This window comes from Pelophylax lessonae (assembly GCF_965119305.1).
Source record: "Pelophylax lessonae genome assembly, chromosome: 4".
In the NCBI taxonomy this organism is placed as follows: domain Eukaryota; kingdom Metazoa; phylum Chordata; class Amphibia; order Anura; family Ranidae; genus Pelophylax; species Pelophylax lessonae.
In genome coordinates, this window is record NC_138771.1 from 377318540 (window position 1) to 377334993 (window position 16454).

The 16454-nt window shown below is 44.2% G+C and overlaps 1 protein-coding gene across 2 annotated transcripts in view; it reads left to right on the forward strand.

Moving 5' to 3' along the window:
• SPDL1 (spindle apparatus coiled-coil protein 1) overlaps window positions 1–16454 on the forward strand; it is a 230817-nt gene that overhangs the window by 107844 nt on the left and 106519 nt on the right. For both annotated transcript variants that reach the window (XM_082254869.1, XM_082254870.1), the window contains exon 7: window positions 6935–7045. In XM_082254869.1, the coding sequence (XP_082110995.1) occupies window positions 6935–7045 (111 nt within the window). The remainder of the gene's footprint in view (window positions 1–6934; window positions 7046–16454) is intronic.

The window sequence follows — 16454 nt, forward strand, 5'->3', positions numbered from 1 at the left end:
CTACCAAACTGAGTTGGGAGTGGTGATGCAGGGGGGGTATTGACCAGATGGGACAGCCCCCGTGGGTGTGTATATGCTAATGCCTTTTGTCTTTTGACTAAGTCTATATGCCTAGCTATTCCTACGGATAGGTGGACAATACCCAATAGTGATGACTTAGAGGAGGCGGCGACTGTCGGAGGACTCAGAAAAAGGAATTTTACAGGTAAGATTTTACAAAAATTCAGTTTTTTGACTTACCGTAAAATCCATTTCTCTGATGTTAATTGACAGACACAGCACCCACCCCTCTGTGGAGTTGTAATTCTTCTTACACTGCTTGTAACAAAACTGAGTACCCATAGCAGGGAGAGGGAGTATACCCCTGGGATTGCTTATAGGCCTAGCCAGATTCTTTTTTTGCCAGATGTCCTACTCCTGTAGGGGGCAGTATAACCCAATGGTAAAGGAAGATTAGGAGCTTTGTCCGTCAATGAAGAGAAATTAATTTTACTGTAAGTCAAAAATCCAATTTTTTCCACCAATAAAAAATTAACATTGTCATTGGGGAGAATTGCCTTCACTTCTGTCCCATAGCCAAAAAAGGAAGTGGGAGGAAATCCCTACAACAAAAGAATCCCTTGGGGACTCCAAGTCACCAGAACTAGTGTCCCTGTTGGAAAATTTCCCCTCCTATTACTTTTCTGGGGACGACCCAAAATGTGGGATTTTCTTTCACTTTCAATGATAATAGTAAACAGGACAAATCGAGAGGGTAAATATCCCTATTGGGGCTCAGAAAGCAATAAAAAGGTAATTTTGTCAGATCCAGTGTTACTGTAAAGCAGGAACACCGATCCATGCCTTCCACTAGTAAAAGCACCTCCCCCCACTTCATTGAAACACCAGCTAGTTACACAGTTATCCCTTTTGATCGCCCCTGATGTTAACCCCTTCCCAGCCAGTGTCAGTACAGTGACAGTGCATATTTTTAGGACTGATGACTGTGCCAGTGTCACTGGTTCCCAAAAAAACTGTCAAAAGTGTCAGTTAGGTGTCAGATTTGTCCACCGCAATATTGCAGTTTCACTAGAAGTCGCTAATCACTGCCGTTACTAGTAAAAAAAAAAAAAAATACAAATTCCATAAATATATCACCTAGTTTGTAGACACTATAACTTTTGCGCAAACCAATTACTATACGCTTATTGGGATTTTTTTACCAAATATATGTAGCAAGTATAGAAACTTTACATTGTTTTTTATTGAATCTGTTTTAGAGCAGTAAGTAAAAAATTTTGTTGTTTTTTTTTTTTTTTTTTTTCAAAATTGTAAGGCCCCGTTCACACTGGGGCGATCCGACTTGCCGGGGCGACCTCATAGGTCGCGGCGCGCTGCTCGCACCGCGACCTCGGAGCGGCCGGCACGGACTTCATAACATTGAAGTCTATGCAGGTCGCTCCGGGTCGCCCCAAAGAAGCCCTGGACCCTTTTTCTAAGTCGTAGCGACTTGTGTCGCTCCTATTAGAACGGGTCCACATCTTCTCTATGGCAGGCGACCAGGTCGCCCCAGTGTGAACGGGGGCTTAGTGTTTTGTTTATAGCACATAAAATGAATATTTGCAGAGGTGATCAAATACCACCAAAAGTAAACTCTATTTGTGGGGAAAAAAGGACATAACTTTTATTTGGGTACAGCGTTGCACGACCGTACAATTATCAGGTAAAGTAACGCAGTGCCGTATCACAAAAAATGGACTGGTCATTAAAGGGGGGTACATTTTCTGGAGCTGAAGTAGCTTAATATCTCATGCCTGGACCAGTACTTAACCACTTCTATACAGTGCACTTTCACCCCCTTCGTGCCCAGGCCAATTTTCAGCTTTCAGCGCTCTCACATTTTGAATGACAATTGCGCGATCATGCTACACTGTACCCATATGAAATCTGTATCATTTTTTTCACACAAATAGAACTTTCTTTTGGTGGTATTTAACCACTTAAGCCCCGGAGGGTTTTCCTGCTCAAAGACCAGGGCCTATTTTGCGATTCGGCACTGTGTGTGACTTTAACGGACAATTGCGCGGTCATGCGGCGCTGTACCCAAATGAAATTGACATCCTTTTTTTCCCACAAACAGAGCTTTCTTTTGGTGGTACTTGATTACCTGTGCGATTTTTATTTTTTGTGCTATAAACAAAAAAAGAGCGTCAATTTTGAAAAAAAAAAAAAAACAATATTTTTCACATTTTTTTTTTATATGAAATTCCCCCCCAAAAAATGTTATAATTAACATTTTTAACATTTTAGGCCAATTTGTTTTCTGCTACATATTTCTGGTAAAAAAAAATCGCAATAAGCTTATTTTGATTGGTTTTCACAAAAGTTATTGCTTTTACTAACTAAGGGAAAGATTTATGTAATTTTTTTTTAACTAGTAATGGCGGCGATCTGCGATTTTTTTTTTTTTTTCGGGACTGCGACATTGCGGCGGACAGATCGGACCCCTGACTAACATTTTTGACACTTTTGGGGCTACCAGTGACATTACTACAGTAATCAGTGCTATACATATGCACTGTTACTGTAAAAATGACACTGGCAGGGAAGGGATTAACTTTATTAGTGATCAAGGGGTGAAGTGTGTCCCTAGGGGCGTGATAACTGGAAAGGGGCGTGGCTTGTGATGTAACCACAGAGACATACAATCCTACATAGCAGGACCGTATGATCTCTGCTGTTACCCCAGGGAGAATGACAGGGGGCTTTGTTTACATTAGCCTCCTGCCTTTCTCCCTCTCCAGCGGGAGATCGCGAGTGGCCGGCGGACATCGGAACCGCCGGTCACTCGCGCGGGGAATGCCCGTGAACGAGCGGGGGCGGGAGTGCACCTCCAGCGGCGCACGCTCGCCCGCTGCGGGCTCCTAGCCGAGCGACGTAGTACTACGTCGGTTTGCCCAGGAGGGGCTTACTGCCGCAGTAAATATACTCTGGTCGTTCGGCAAGCGGTTAATTACCACTGGGGTTTTTTTTTTTTCTTACAAAAAAAAAAGAGAATATTTTTAAAAAAAAAAGTTTTTCTTATTTTCTTTGAGTTCATTTTAAAATTAAAAATGTTTCTCCTTCACTGATGTTTGTTGATGAGGCGGCACTGATGGGCACTGATAGGCTGCACTGATGGGTACTGATGAGGTTGCACTTATGGGCACTGATGAGGAGGTACTAATATGCTGCACTGAGAGGTGGCACTGATGGACACATTGAGGCAGCACTGACGGGCGGCACTGATGGGCACTGACGAACGACACTGATGGAGACTAATGGGCAGCACCATCAGTGCCCACAATCTGTGCCTATAGTGCTGCCAGTCAGTGCTCATCAGTGTCTAGATGAGCAGGCACTGACTGGCAGCACTATGGGCGCTGATTGTGAGCACTGATGGTGGGCACTGATTGGCACTTTATTTTGATTTTCAGTAATCAGGGCACTGATGATCAGTGCCCTTATTACATGTCCTTGTCTCCCCTGCGATGGGTAGCTGCTGATCGGCTTTCCTCTCCTCACACTGAGTGTGAGGCGAGGAGAGCCGAATAACGGTACTTCCTTATTTACATGTGACCGGTTGTGATTAGACATAGACGATCACATGGGTAAAGAGTCATGTCATTGACTCTTTACCAAGATCGGGGTGGCGCAGTTTCCTAGCAATACGGCGCGGCCACGATCGCCTCTCTGCACGCCCCTGAGAGGCCGTTCTGGTGCGCCGTCATGACGGCATCCCAGAACTATGGATGCACTGCACCACCGTCATTTGACGGCGGGCGGGTAAGAAGTGGTTAATTATCTCATGCATTTATTTTAGTGAATAGACTTTACCACTGTTTTAGGAGTGATTTGTCTCATGTTTTTGGTTTGTGAGGTGAAGTGAATTGACATTTTCATCATCTCATGAGATAATTGGGGAAAATGTGTCGCCTGATTCAATTATCTCATGAGATATTCTTTAGTGAATTGAGCCCTGTGTAAGTATTTTTGTGAGTAAGCATGCTCTGTTTTAAATGGTTGAAGGATATATACAGGTGCATCTCATAAAATTAGAATATTGTCAAAAAATGAATTTATTTCAGTAATTCAATTCAGAAAATGAAAACTCCTATTTTATACAGATGTGTTACACACAGAGTGATATATTTTAAGCATTTCTTTCTTTTAATTTTCATGATTATGGCTTACAGCTAGTGAAAACCCAAAATTCAGTATCTCTTAAAATTATAATATTACATAAGACGTATATAAAAAAAAAAAAAATAGGGATGCACTGAAATGAAAATTCTGGGCCGAAACAGAAACCGAAAATTCAGGATGTCCTTGGCCGAAAACCGAAAATTACTTTTTTCCCCCAAATGATTTTAAAATAGTTATGTTCCTCTGACCAGACTGCTATCGCCAGAGATAGATTAAAATGGGGTGCAATTGGTTTTGATCAGGATGACATTCACTCAAAAGTAAAATCAATTTTCAGGTCAAGTAAATTGGCCATAATGCACAAAACAATAATGTTATGTGTCTATACAGGTCAGAACATGCTGCACAATCCATACTCAATGACCAGAATGGGTGGAATCCACAGAATATCAGTAATACTGGCAAAGCCCCTCTGCCTGGACTTCTTGCCTATATCAGAGCCATTGGATCTCCAGATAATTGGTAAAGGCAATGGAACTGCTTAGAGAGGCCTGGCTGCTGATAAGTCCATCTACTCTGCTTGGCAGTCATGCGTTGTTTGTACATTTTACATGTTAAATATGCGTGGTAAGAATTATTAAATTTCAAAATACTTTTGAATTGAGAAAAGTATTTTTTCCCCCATATACAATACAACCCCTGCATCTGAACTCCAGGCAGATACAAAGCACAAATGATTGCACTTATGCAATCATTTATGCACTTTAAATCCAACCAGATAAGTACATGAGATTGTCTTGTGATAAGCCTAGAATAATTGACTGTTCAGCAACATTTGGCCTAAGAGCAGGAGAGCCAGCATTTGGTACCAATCAAGCCCTGGAGTAATGCACATGTAATGACAGTGAACTTCCATATAAAAGACAGCATCTATCCCACCACTCCATCACTGCTCAAAAAAAGGTTTAGCCTGTGTGTTCTTGGCCAAACAGTATTCCTGCTGTAATTAAGGTCAAGGTCCTGGCTGTGCCATATGGTGCAAGGACTGGGGTGACTACAAAATTGGCCGTATGCGAGAGAGAGAGAGAAAAAAAAAAAATCAAGCTGCAGTCAGCCAGATTACCTTCCTCAGCACAGAGCACATGAAGGGAGGAAGTGGGTGGAGCCATTCTGGAATAGACGCGGAGGAGGACAAGGAAGATCCTCCTCCGCTCTGTATTCTGGGTTCTCTCCTCGGGCCATCACTGGTTGCTAGAGGCCAGTCGGCTGGCCATCCTAGCAACCAGTGTAGCTCAGACTAAAGCGGCCAACGCCCGGCGGAGGAACAAAGAGATACCCGCCTGACAGGGAAGTGAAGGGCTCACTTCATTACAGCTATTAGCAGTCGCTCGCCCGCCCAGTGTGTTAGTTCATACACACTTCACCTGTGCTGCGCCCCCCCTTCTGCGGCCATACATTTTTTGCATCTTTGACCCGTTTTCTGCCAAATCGGGATAGGCCCATTTTTTTTTTGGAAACTTCGGTGCGCCACTACAGTGGACCTCATGCAACTTGGGATTCTGTGCCTCTCCACTCTTCCTCCAGACTCTGGGACCTTTATTTCCAGATAAAATGCAACTTTTTCCACAGTCCGTGATGATTTGAGAAGCTTTGGGAAACTTTGTCATCTGCTGGTGTTGGTCCACTGTGTTTTATCAAGTCCAAAGTCAGCGCAGCCCTCTACCAGGAAATTCTAGAGCACTTCATGCTTCCCTCTGTTGACCAGCTTTATGGAGATGCTGATTTAATTTTCCATCAGGACTTGGCACCTGCCCACACTGCCAAAAGTACCAATACCTGGTTTAATGATCATGGTTATCACTGTGCTTGATTGGCCAGCAAACTCTCCTGACCTAAACTCCATAGAGAATCTGTGGGGCATTGTCAAGAGAAAGATGAGAGAGACACCAGACCCAACAATGCAGACAAGCTGAGGGCTGCTATCAAAGCAACCTGGGCTTCCATAACACCTGAGCAGTGGCACAGGCTGATCGCCTCCATGCCACTCTGCATTGATGCAGTAATTCATGCAAAAGGAGCTTGACCAAGTATTGAGTGCATCCTATACTGTATTATGTAGTAATCTCATTTTCCGAGATACTGAATTTTGGGTTTTCAATAGCTGTAAGCCATAATCATCAAAATTAAAATAAAGAAATGCTTGAAATATATCACTCGTGTAAAGCATCTATATAATATCTATATATTTCACTTTTTGAACTGAATTACTGAAAAAAATTTTACTTTTTGATGATATTCTATTTTTATGAGATGCACCTGTATATGTTGACCTGGATGGGCCCAGTCTTGTCAAATTATATTTAAAGTGTCCCTGTCACTTTAAATATACAAAGCTGCCAGCAGATCTAAACACCTCTTACACACCTGAATAGCCAGGCTGTTCTAAACTAGTAAAGCTTTGGCACCCCCTTGAAGTGATGAAGCTTGCCTGCCCCCTCCCAAGCATTCTTGTTTACCAGTGAGGCAGCCCATCATAGTAATGGGCCAGTAGAAATGTGGGAGAGAATAGGTAAATTCTTGACACTAACTGTTCAGAGCAGTCCAGCAATGTTTGTACTTTATACCTACTAGCAGCTTTATTTTTTTTTCTTTCCTTTCAAGTGCAGGGCTACTACACTGGAGTAGAGCTTGCATATGTAATGAGCAAATATGTCTGACCTTTTTCTCGTTCTCCCTTCCTTTTTTCCCTCTGTCTTCTTCTCTCTTTCAGGTTGAAGATCGAAGAGCAGAAATGGAACGTCAGTTGATTAGTATGAAAGTTCAGTTTCAATCCCTTCAGAAACAACATGCTTTTTCAAGGCAGCAAATGCATCGCATGAAGGTAAAAGTTTAGATAAAAAATTTAATCTGTCCTCATCACACAGTTTGATTGTACAAAGGCCTCTTAAGGTGGCCTGCACAAGTTTGTTTGATTGCAAATGTATTTTTTTTTTTTAGCCAGCCCTACACATAATGGTCTGATTGTACAATATCCTTAAGGGCTCTTTCACACATTATGTCCGTCAAACGGACTCTGTTTTTCTCAGCGGGGGATCGACAGACACAGCTGTCAGATCCCCATGCATCTCTATGGGGGAAATCGGAGGGGAACGGACCGTCGTTCCGTTCTCATCCGATCCGCTGGACGGGTGGAAAATAGGGTTTCCATCCGTCCAGATTTGACGGATCGGGTCGGATGTCAGCGGACATGTCTCCGCTGCCATCCGATGCCCCATAGGAATGCATGGGGGGACCGTTCAGATCCGCCAAAAAAACGGACAGGCGGATCTGAACGGTCCGCCTGTGTGAAAGGAGCCTAAAGATGACTAGAAATGATACCGAACCTTTAGATTTACCTAGTAGTGCAAGGTTTTATTTGATTGAATAATTATTTATTACTTTGAATAGCTAGAGCTACACACAAAATTTAGCCTTTAACAGTAGATGCTCTATACTTACAGTGCCTTGAAAAGGTATTCATACCCCTTTGAAAGTTTCCACATTTTTTTCATGTTACTTCCAAAAACATAAATGTATTTTATTGGGATTTTATGTGATAGACCAACACAAGGTGTTGGCACATAATTGTGAAGTGTAAGGAAAATTATAAATGTTTTTTACATTTTTTTACAAATATCTGAAAAGTGTAGTGTGCATTTGTATTCATCCCCCCTTAGTCAATACTTTGTAGAACCACCTTTCGCTGCAATTACAAGGTACAAGTCTTTTTGGGTATGTCTTTTTGGGCTTTGCACATCTAGAGAGTAGAATTTTTGCCCATTCTTCTTTGCAAAATAGCCAGGGGAGCTAAAGATGGTCAGGTTGGCTACAGACCTGGAGGGGGCTGGATGAGGGCGGGGATAGGAGGAGACTGAATGGATCCATGTGCTTTCACACAGAAGTAGAATTTCATCTAGTCTAGCGAAAGGAAAGTTTCCTTTTTTTTTTTTATGTGTAGATTTCAGCCCTATACACTTATTACACCCAGTGGGGGGTGCTACCGGTGTGGGCCGCCCCAGTCAATATGCAGAGGGCCGCAGTTTGCAAGACTGTCACCTTCCCAGACATCCCAGCAACTCAGGGACACCCGAAAGTGCCGTGTGATATACCGGCTGCTGCGGGAGACTTAGGATGTCTGCTGAGTCAGTGACAGAGCCGCTGCTTCCTGTATAGTTCCGGCTCTGTCACAGGCGGAAGGATATGAAATGCACTCCGCCTGTGACAGGAGCAGCCATACAGGAAACAGTGGCAGAAGATTGGACTGTGCGATCCGTCCTCCTCTACCTTCCTCCTATACAGAGATATGAACACCAACATAACACTCAGAAATCATATTCTTTGTCTCACCCTTGCAAATTCTATTATAAATCAGCAGATTTGTGTGTTAGTAAGGAAATAAAATATTAAGCTTAACAAAAAGGTATTTCACAATAGAAGTTGACTGCTTACAATTCTTAATACACACCTTTTTTCTTCTGTCTTTATTATTGCTTGTTAGTAATCTTTAGAATATACATGTACAGTTTACTAATACCATTTACATAGCAAAATTAATCATCTCTGATCTTCTGAACTCTCAGAACTGTTGCATAGAGAGAGAGAGAAAGAGGATCTATTTATTAGGTATCTATCTAGCAATATATTCCGTTCTCTCTGTCTGCCAATCTATCCTTTCTCTTTCTAGTCTATCTACAGACAAGTCTCCCATGACTTGCAGGAGCCTTCCCCGCCCCATCTGTCCAGCCACTATCGCAATTGGAGCTAGCAATTTTGGAGGTGTGCCATGCATCTGCTGGAAGGGGTGGGCGGAGTGGAGGAGTATTGCACAGGCTGTGCATTTCCTCAGCTAAAAAACAGGCTTCCTGCGCGCTGTTTTCAAATCAGTGCCAGTGTGTGATCATGTATCTTAACAGCTTTTTGAGTTCCCTCCTGAACAACACCGCCAGGCACAGGTAGGGAGACTCTCCACTGCGTGCTGTGTAAATGGCTGGTGTGTACCCTCAGCTGTGACTTGCGTTGTCCTCATGTACTATCTGGAGAAGGTGCAGTGACAGTGGGGTGTGTCTTTGGGGTGCAGTGATGCTGCAGTGTGTCTGTGGGGGAGGGGGGGTGCGGTTTGTCTGTGGGGGTGCAGTGACTGTGCGGTAAGTCTGTGGGGTGCAGTGACTTTGCAGTGTGTCTGTGGGGTGCAGTGACTTTGCAGTGTGTCTGTGGGGTGCAGTGACGGTGTGGTGTGTCTGTGTGATGCAAACTGTGTGCAGTGTGCCTGTGGGGTGCAGACTGTGCAGTGACGGTGTGCTGTGTCTCTGGGGTGCGGTGTGCCAGTGGGGTGCAGACTGTGCGGTGTGCCTGTGGGGTGCAGTGACGGTGTGCTGTGTCTCTGGGGTGCGGTGTGTCAGTGGGGTGCAGTGACTATGCGGTGTGTCTTTGGGGTATGGCGACTGTGAGGAGTGGTGAGTTTGTGTGAGGTGCAGTGATGGTGTGGTGTGTCTATGGGGTGCAGTGTTTCTGTGGGGTGCAGTGACTGTGCAAGGTGTCTGTGGGTTCATTATTTTTCTGTGGGGTGTGGCCTTTTTCTGTAGGGACAGTCTCTCTGTGGTCCGTAGGAAAGGTTGCTCTGTTCTGGGCATCCCTAAGTTTCCACATGCTTTGTGCTCTGCAGAGTGATCTACATTCAGATTGCTCTTCAGAGAGCATTTTACAGGTGGTGAGGAAGAGCTGTATTACCCCCTCTCTGCCTGCCTGCCTAACCCCTTGATTGTGGTTGTGCAGCGCTTGCAGAGTGACCCCTTTCACTGCAGAAAGTTACAGGGGGTATAACTCCTGCTGCAAAGTGCTGCAGTGTATATACACCTCCAATGGCGGCCTCTAGCTAAAGGGAGTAGTGGTTGGGTTTAGTAAAGGTGCGGTTCCCACTGCAGGGTCTCACTATCCCCTAACCGATGGTGTGAATGAGTCCTTACCGTAAAGTTCACGTAGTGCAGGTTAGACCTACAGTATCTCACAAAAGTTAGTACACCCCTCACATTTTTTGTAAATATTTTATTATATCTTTTAATGTGACAACACTGAAGAAATTACACTTTACCACAATGTAAAGTAGTGACTGTACAGCTTGTATGACAGTGTAAATTTGCTGTCTCCTCAAAATTACTGAACATGCAGCCATTAATGTCTAAACAGCTGGCAACAAAAGTGACTACACCCCTAAGGGAACATGTCCAAATTAGGGCCCAATTAGCCATTTTCCCTCCCTGGTGCCATGTAACTCCTTAGTGTTACAAGGTCTCAGGTGTGAATGGGAAGCAGGTGTGGTAAATTTGGGGTTATCGCTCTCACTCTTTTATTGGTCACTGGAAGTCCAACACGATACATCATGGCAAAAAACTCTGAGAATCTGAAAAAAAGAATTGTTGCTCTACATAAAGATGGCCTAAGCTATAAGAAGAGTGCCAAGACCCTGAAACTGAGCTGCAGCACAGTGGCCAAGACCATACAGTGGTTTAACAGGACAGGTTCCACTTAGAACAGGCCTAGCCATGGTCAACCAAAGAAGTTGAGTGCACGTGTTCAGCGCCATATACAGAGGTTGTCTTTGGGAAATAGACGTTTAAGTTCTGCCAGCATTGCTGCAGAGGTTGAAGGGATGGGGGGTCAGCCTGTCAGTGCTCAGACCATTCACGGCATACTGCATCAAATTGATCTGCATGGCTGTCGTCCCATAAGGAAGCCTCTTCTGAAGATGATGCACAAGAAAGCCCGCAAACAGTTTGCTGAAGACAAGCAGACTAAGGACATGGATTACTAGAGCCATGTCCTGTGGTCTGATGAGACCAAGATAAACGTATTTGGTTCAGATGGTGTCGCGTGTGTGTGGCGTCACCCAGGTGAGGAGTACAAAGACAAGTGTGTCTTGCCTACAGTCAAGCATGGTGGTGGGAGTGTCATGGTCTGGGGCTGCATGAGTGCTGCCGGGCCCTGGGGAGCGACAGTTCATTGAGGGAACCATGAATGTCAACGTGTACTGTGACATACTGAAGCAGAGCACGATCCCCTCTCTTCAGAGACTGGGCCCCAGGACAGTATTCCAACAGGATAATGACACTAAACACACCTTCAAGACATCCACTGTCTTGCTAAAGTTACATAGTTTGTGAGGTTGAAAAAAGACATCAGTCCATACAGTTCAACCTATGATGTGTGTGTGTGTTTGCTGTTAACCGTACATTGAATACCCCTGTATGTTGTGGTCTTTAAGGTGCCCATCTAATAGTTTTTTGAAACTATCGATGCTCCCTGCTGATACGACTGCTTGTGGAAGAGAATTCCACATCCTTACCGCTCTGACAGTGAAGAACCCCTTATGTATTTTAAGGTTAAACCGTTTCTCCTCTAGTTTCAGTGAGTGGCCACGTGGCCACGTGTCAGTGCATTCCACTGGGAAATAAATTTAAAAGAACAAAACTAAACCCTGGGTGGCTAAACTCCAACATAAAAATATATATTAGAGCTAAAGAAAAGGCCTTCAAAAAATACAAGACTGAGAGGTCAGTGGCAGCATTTAAGCATTATAAAGAGTGTAATAAGAAATGTAAAGATGAAATCAGGGCGGCTAAAATAGAACACGAGAGACATATAGCGGAGGAGAGTAAAAAGAACCCCAAGAAGTTCTTTAAGTATATAAACAGTAAGAAAGCGAGGCCAGAACACATTGGCCCCATAAAAGATGATAAAGGAAATATGGCCACTGAGGACAGAGAAAAGGCGGAAGTGTTAAATAATTTCTTTTCTTCAGTCTTCACAAAGGAATCGGGGGTCTACACGAACCCAGCTTGTAAGGCCGAACTAAATAATACACCTCAGGAAGTGCCGCCATGGCTAACAGAAGATAGACTTAGAGCTAAACTAGAGAAGCTTAACATAAATAAATCCCCGGGACCGGATGGCTTGCACCCGAGGGTTCTTAAAGAGCTCAGCCAGGTGATTGCCAGACCATTATTCTTGATCTTTAAGGATAGTTTACAGACGGGTATGGTGCCAGCTGATTGGAAAAAAGCCAACGTGGTACCAATATTTAAAAAGGGGCCGAGATATATCCCGGGTAACTATAGGCCGATCAGCCTAACATCTGTAGTCTGCAAAATATTGGAGGGGATGTTAAGGGACCACATACAAGACTTTAGTAATGAAAACGGTATTATAAGTATTAATCAGCACGGATTCATGAAAAATCGTTCGTGCCAAACCAATCTATTAACCTTCTATGATGAAGTGAGCTGCCACCTAGATAAAGGTAAGCCTGTGGATGTGGTGTATCTGGACTTTGCAAAGGCCTTCGACACCGTTCCCCACAAACGCTTACTGTACAAACTAAGGAAGATAGGTATGGACCATAAGGTGAGTACCTGGATAGAGAACTGGCTCCAGGGGAGAGTACAGAGGGTGGTGATTAATGGGGAGTACTCGGATTGGGCGGGTGTGGAAAGTGGGGTCCCCCAGGGTTCTGTCCTGGGACCAATCCTGTTTAATTTATTCATAAATGATCTAGAGGAGGGGATATCTAGTACAATCTCAGTATTTGCGGATGATACTAAATTAGGCATGCCAATATCTTCTATGCAGGATGTGGAAACCTTGCAAGCGGACCTGAACAAAATAACGGAGTGGGCAACTACATGGCAGATGAGATTTAATGTTGAAAAATGTAAAGTAATGCACTTGGGGGCCAGAAACCAGAAAGCAAGCTACTCGCTAGGGGGGGGAACCTCTGGGTGAGTCTAGGATGGAAAAGGACTTGGGGGTACTGGTAGACAGCAGGCTTGGCAGTGGCATGCAATGCCAGGCCGCAGCAAGCAAAGCCAACAGAATACTGGGATGTATAAAAAAGGGGATTCACTCCAGAAATAAAGAGATTATTCTCCCGCTCTACAAGACTCTGGTCCGGCCACATCTGGAGTATGCTGTCCAGTTCTGGGCACCGGTCCTCAGGAAGGATGTGCTGGAACTGGAGAAAGTCCAGAGAAGGGCAACAAAAATAATTAGGGGGATGGAGGACATCAGCTATGAAGAAAGACTACAAGCCCTGAACTTATTCTCTCTGGAGAAGAGACGATTGAGGGGGGATATGATATCAATGTACAAATACTGTACTGGCGACCCGAGCATAAGGAACAAACTATTCAGAGAAAGGAGATACAATAAGACTCGTGGCCACTCACTAAAACTAGAGGAAAGGCGGTTTAACCTTAAAGTGCGTAAGGGGTTCTTCACTGTAAGAGCGGTAAGGATGTGGAATTCTCTTCCACAAGCAGTCGTATCAGCAGGGAGCATTGATAGTTTCAAAAAACTGTTACATGGACACCTTAAAGACCACAACATACAGGGGTATACAATGTATGGCTAAAAGCAAACACACGCACACATCATAGGTTGAACTGGATGGACTGATGTCTTTTTTCAACCTCACTAACTATGTAACTATGTAACTATGTCTTATTATATTCCCTTTCTCTAAAAAGTTTGTTCCTTATGCTAGGGTCATCACCAGTACAGTATTTTTACATTGATATTATATCCCCCCTCAATTGTGTCTTCTCCAGAGAGAATAAGTTCAGTGCTTGTAGTCTTTCCTCATAGCCGATGCCCTCCATTCCCCTAATTATTTTTGTTGCCCTTCTCTGGACTCTCTCCAGTTCCAGCACATCCTTCCTGAGGACCGGTGCCCAGAACTGGACATCATACTCCAGATGTGGCCGGACCAGAGTCTTGTAGAGTGGAAGAATAATCTCTTTATTTCTGGAGTGAATCCCCTTTTTTATACATCCCAGTATTCTGTTGGCTTTGCTTGCAGCAGCTTTGCATTGCATGCCACTGCCAAGCCTGTTGTCCACTAGGACCCCCGGGTCCTTTTCCATCCTAGACTCACCCAGAGTCCCCCCCCCCCCCCCGTGAGTAGCTTGCTTTCGTGTTTCTGATGCGCAAGTGCATTACTTTACATTTTTCAACATTAAACCTCACCTGCCATGTAGTTGTCCACCCAATTATTTTGTTCAGGTCCGCTTGTAAGGTTTCCACATCCTGCATAGAAGATATTGGCATGCTTAGTTTAGTATCATCCAAAAATTCTGAGATTGTACTAGATATCCCCTCCTCTAGATCATTTATGAATAAATTAAACAGGATTGGTCCCAGGACAGAACCCTGGGGGACCCTACTTTCCACACCCGCCCAATCCGAGTACTCCCCATTAATCACCACCCTCTGGACTCTCCCCTGGAGCCAGTTCTCTATCCAGGTACTCACCCTATGGTCCATACCTATCTTAGTTTGTACATTAAGTGTTTGTGGGGAACGGTGTCAAGGGCCTTTGCAAAGTCCAAATACACCACATCCACAGGCTTACCTTTATCTAGATGGCAGCTCACTTCATCGTAGAAGGGTAATAGATTGGTTTGGCAAGAACGATTTTTCATGAATTCATGTTGATTACTACTAATAATACCGTTTTCATTACTAAAAAAGCTGAGGGTAAATGCGATGGACTGGCCAAGCATGTCTCTAGACCTAAACCCTATTGAGCATCTGTGGGGCATCCTCAAATTGAAGGTGGAGGAGCGCAAGGTCTCTAACATCCACCAGCTCCATGATGTCGTCCTGGAGGAGGGGAAGAGGACTCCAGTGGCAACCTGTGAAGCTCAGGTGAACTCCATGCCCAAGAGGGTTAAGGCTGTGCAGGAAAATAATGGTGGCCACACAAAATATTGACACTTTGGGCCCAATTTGGACATTTCCACTTAACCACTTGCCGACTGCCTAACGCCGATCTACGTCGGCAGTCAGCCCCTCACAGGCAAAGCGACGTAGGTCTACATCGCTAGCCTGTGAGGCTCTAGGGAGCGAGCATGCACCGCCGGAGGCGTGCGCCCGATCCCGCTCACTCACGGACCCCCCCCCCCCCGCGCGGTTGCCTGGCGGACCCGATGTCCGCCGGGCACTTGCGATTGTCCGTTAGAGCGGGAGAAAGGCAGGCGGCTAATGTAAACACAGCCGCCTGTCATTCTCCCCTGTGTAAGAATGGAGATCACACGGTTCTGCTATGTAGGACCGTTGATCTCTGTTCTTACACCAGTAGCCACATCCAATCACACTTAGAAGCACGCCCCTAGGGACACACTTAACCCCTCCCTCTCAAATAAAGTTAACTCCTTCCCTGCCAGTGTCATTTTTACAGTAACAGTGCATATGTATAGCACTGATTACTGTAGTAATGTCACTGGTAACCCCAAAAGTGTCAAAAATGTCAGTCAAGGGTCCGATCTGTCCGCCGCAATGTCGCAGTCCCGCAAAAAAATCACAGATCGCCACCATTACTCATTAAAAAAAAAAACAACAAAAATAACAAAAATCTTTCCCTTAGTAAACGCAATAACTTTTGCGCAAACCAATCAAAATACGATTTTTGCGATTTTTATACCGAACATAGGTAGCATAAAACAAATGGGCCAAAAATGTTAAAAAATTTAGATTTTCAATTTTTTTGGGGGGAATTTCATATAAAAAATTGTGAAAAATATTGTTATTTTTGCAAAATTTACGCTCTTTTTTTGTTTATAGCGCATGATCAAAAAATCGCACAGGTGATCAAATACCACCAAAAGAAAGCTCTGTTTGTGGGAAAAAAGGACGTCAAATTAGTTTAGGTACAGTGTCGCACGACCGCGCAATTGTCCGTTAAAATCACGCAGTGCCGAATCGCAAAATAGACCCTGGTCAGGAAGGGGGTAAAATCTTCTGGGGCTTAAGTGGTTAAGGGTGTACTCACATTTGTTGTCAGCGGTTTAGACATTGACCGTGTGTTGAGTTATTTTGAGGGGACAGCAAATTTACACTGTTATACAAGCTGTACACTCACTATTTTACATTGTAGCAAAGTGTCATTTCTTCAGAGTTGTCACATGAAAAGATATAAGAAAATATTTACAAAAATGTGAGGGGTGTACTCACTTTTGTGAGATACTGTATGTACTAAAATCACACCTTGTAATCCCAGGTATAGAGCAAGTACAGACCTCTGCAGTACCTAAAAGAACACAACCTCCTCCCATCCCTCTCCCCCTCTCTGTTACTGATGTAAGGAGGGTGGGGGATACTGATATTATTTACAGTCTTAACTTTTGATTGGCTGCCCGCAGCATTTTATAAGACTCGGTCCACACTAGTGCGACTTGTCAGGCAACTTGTCAGCCTGACAA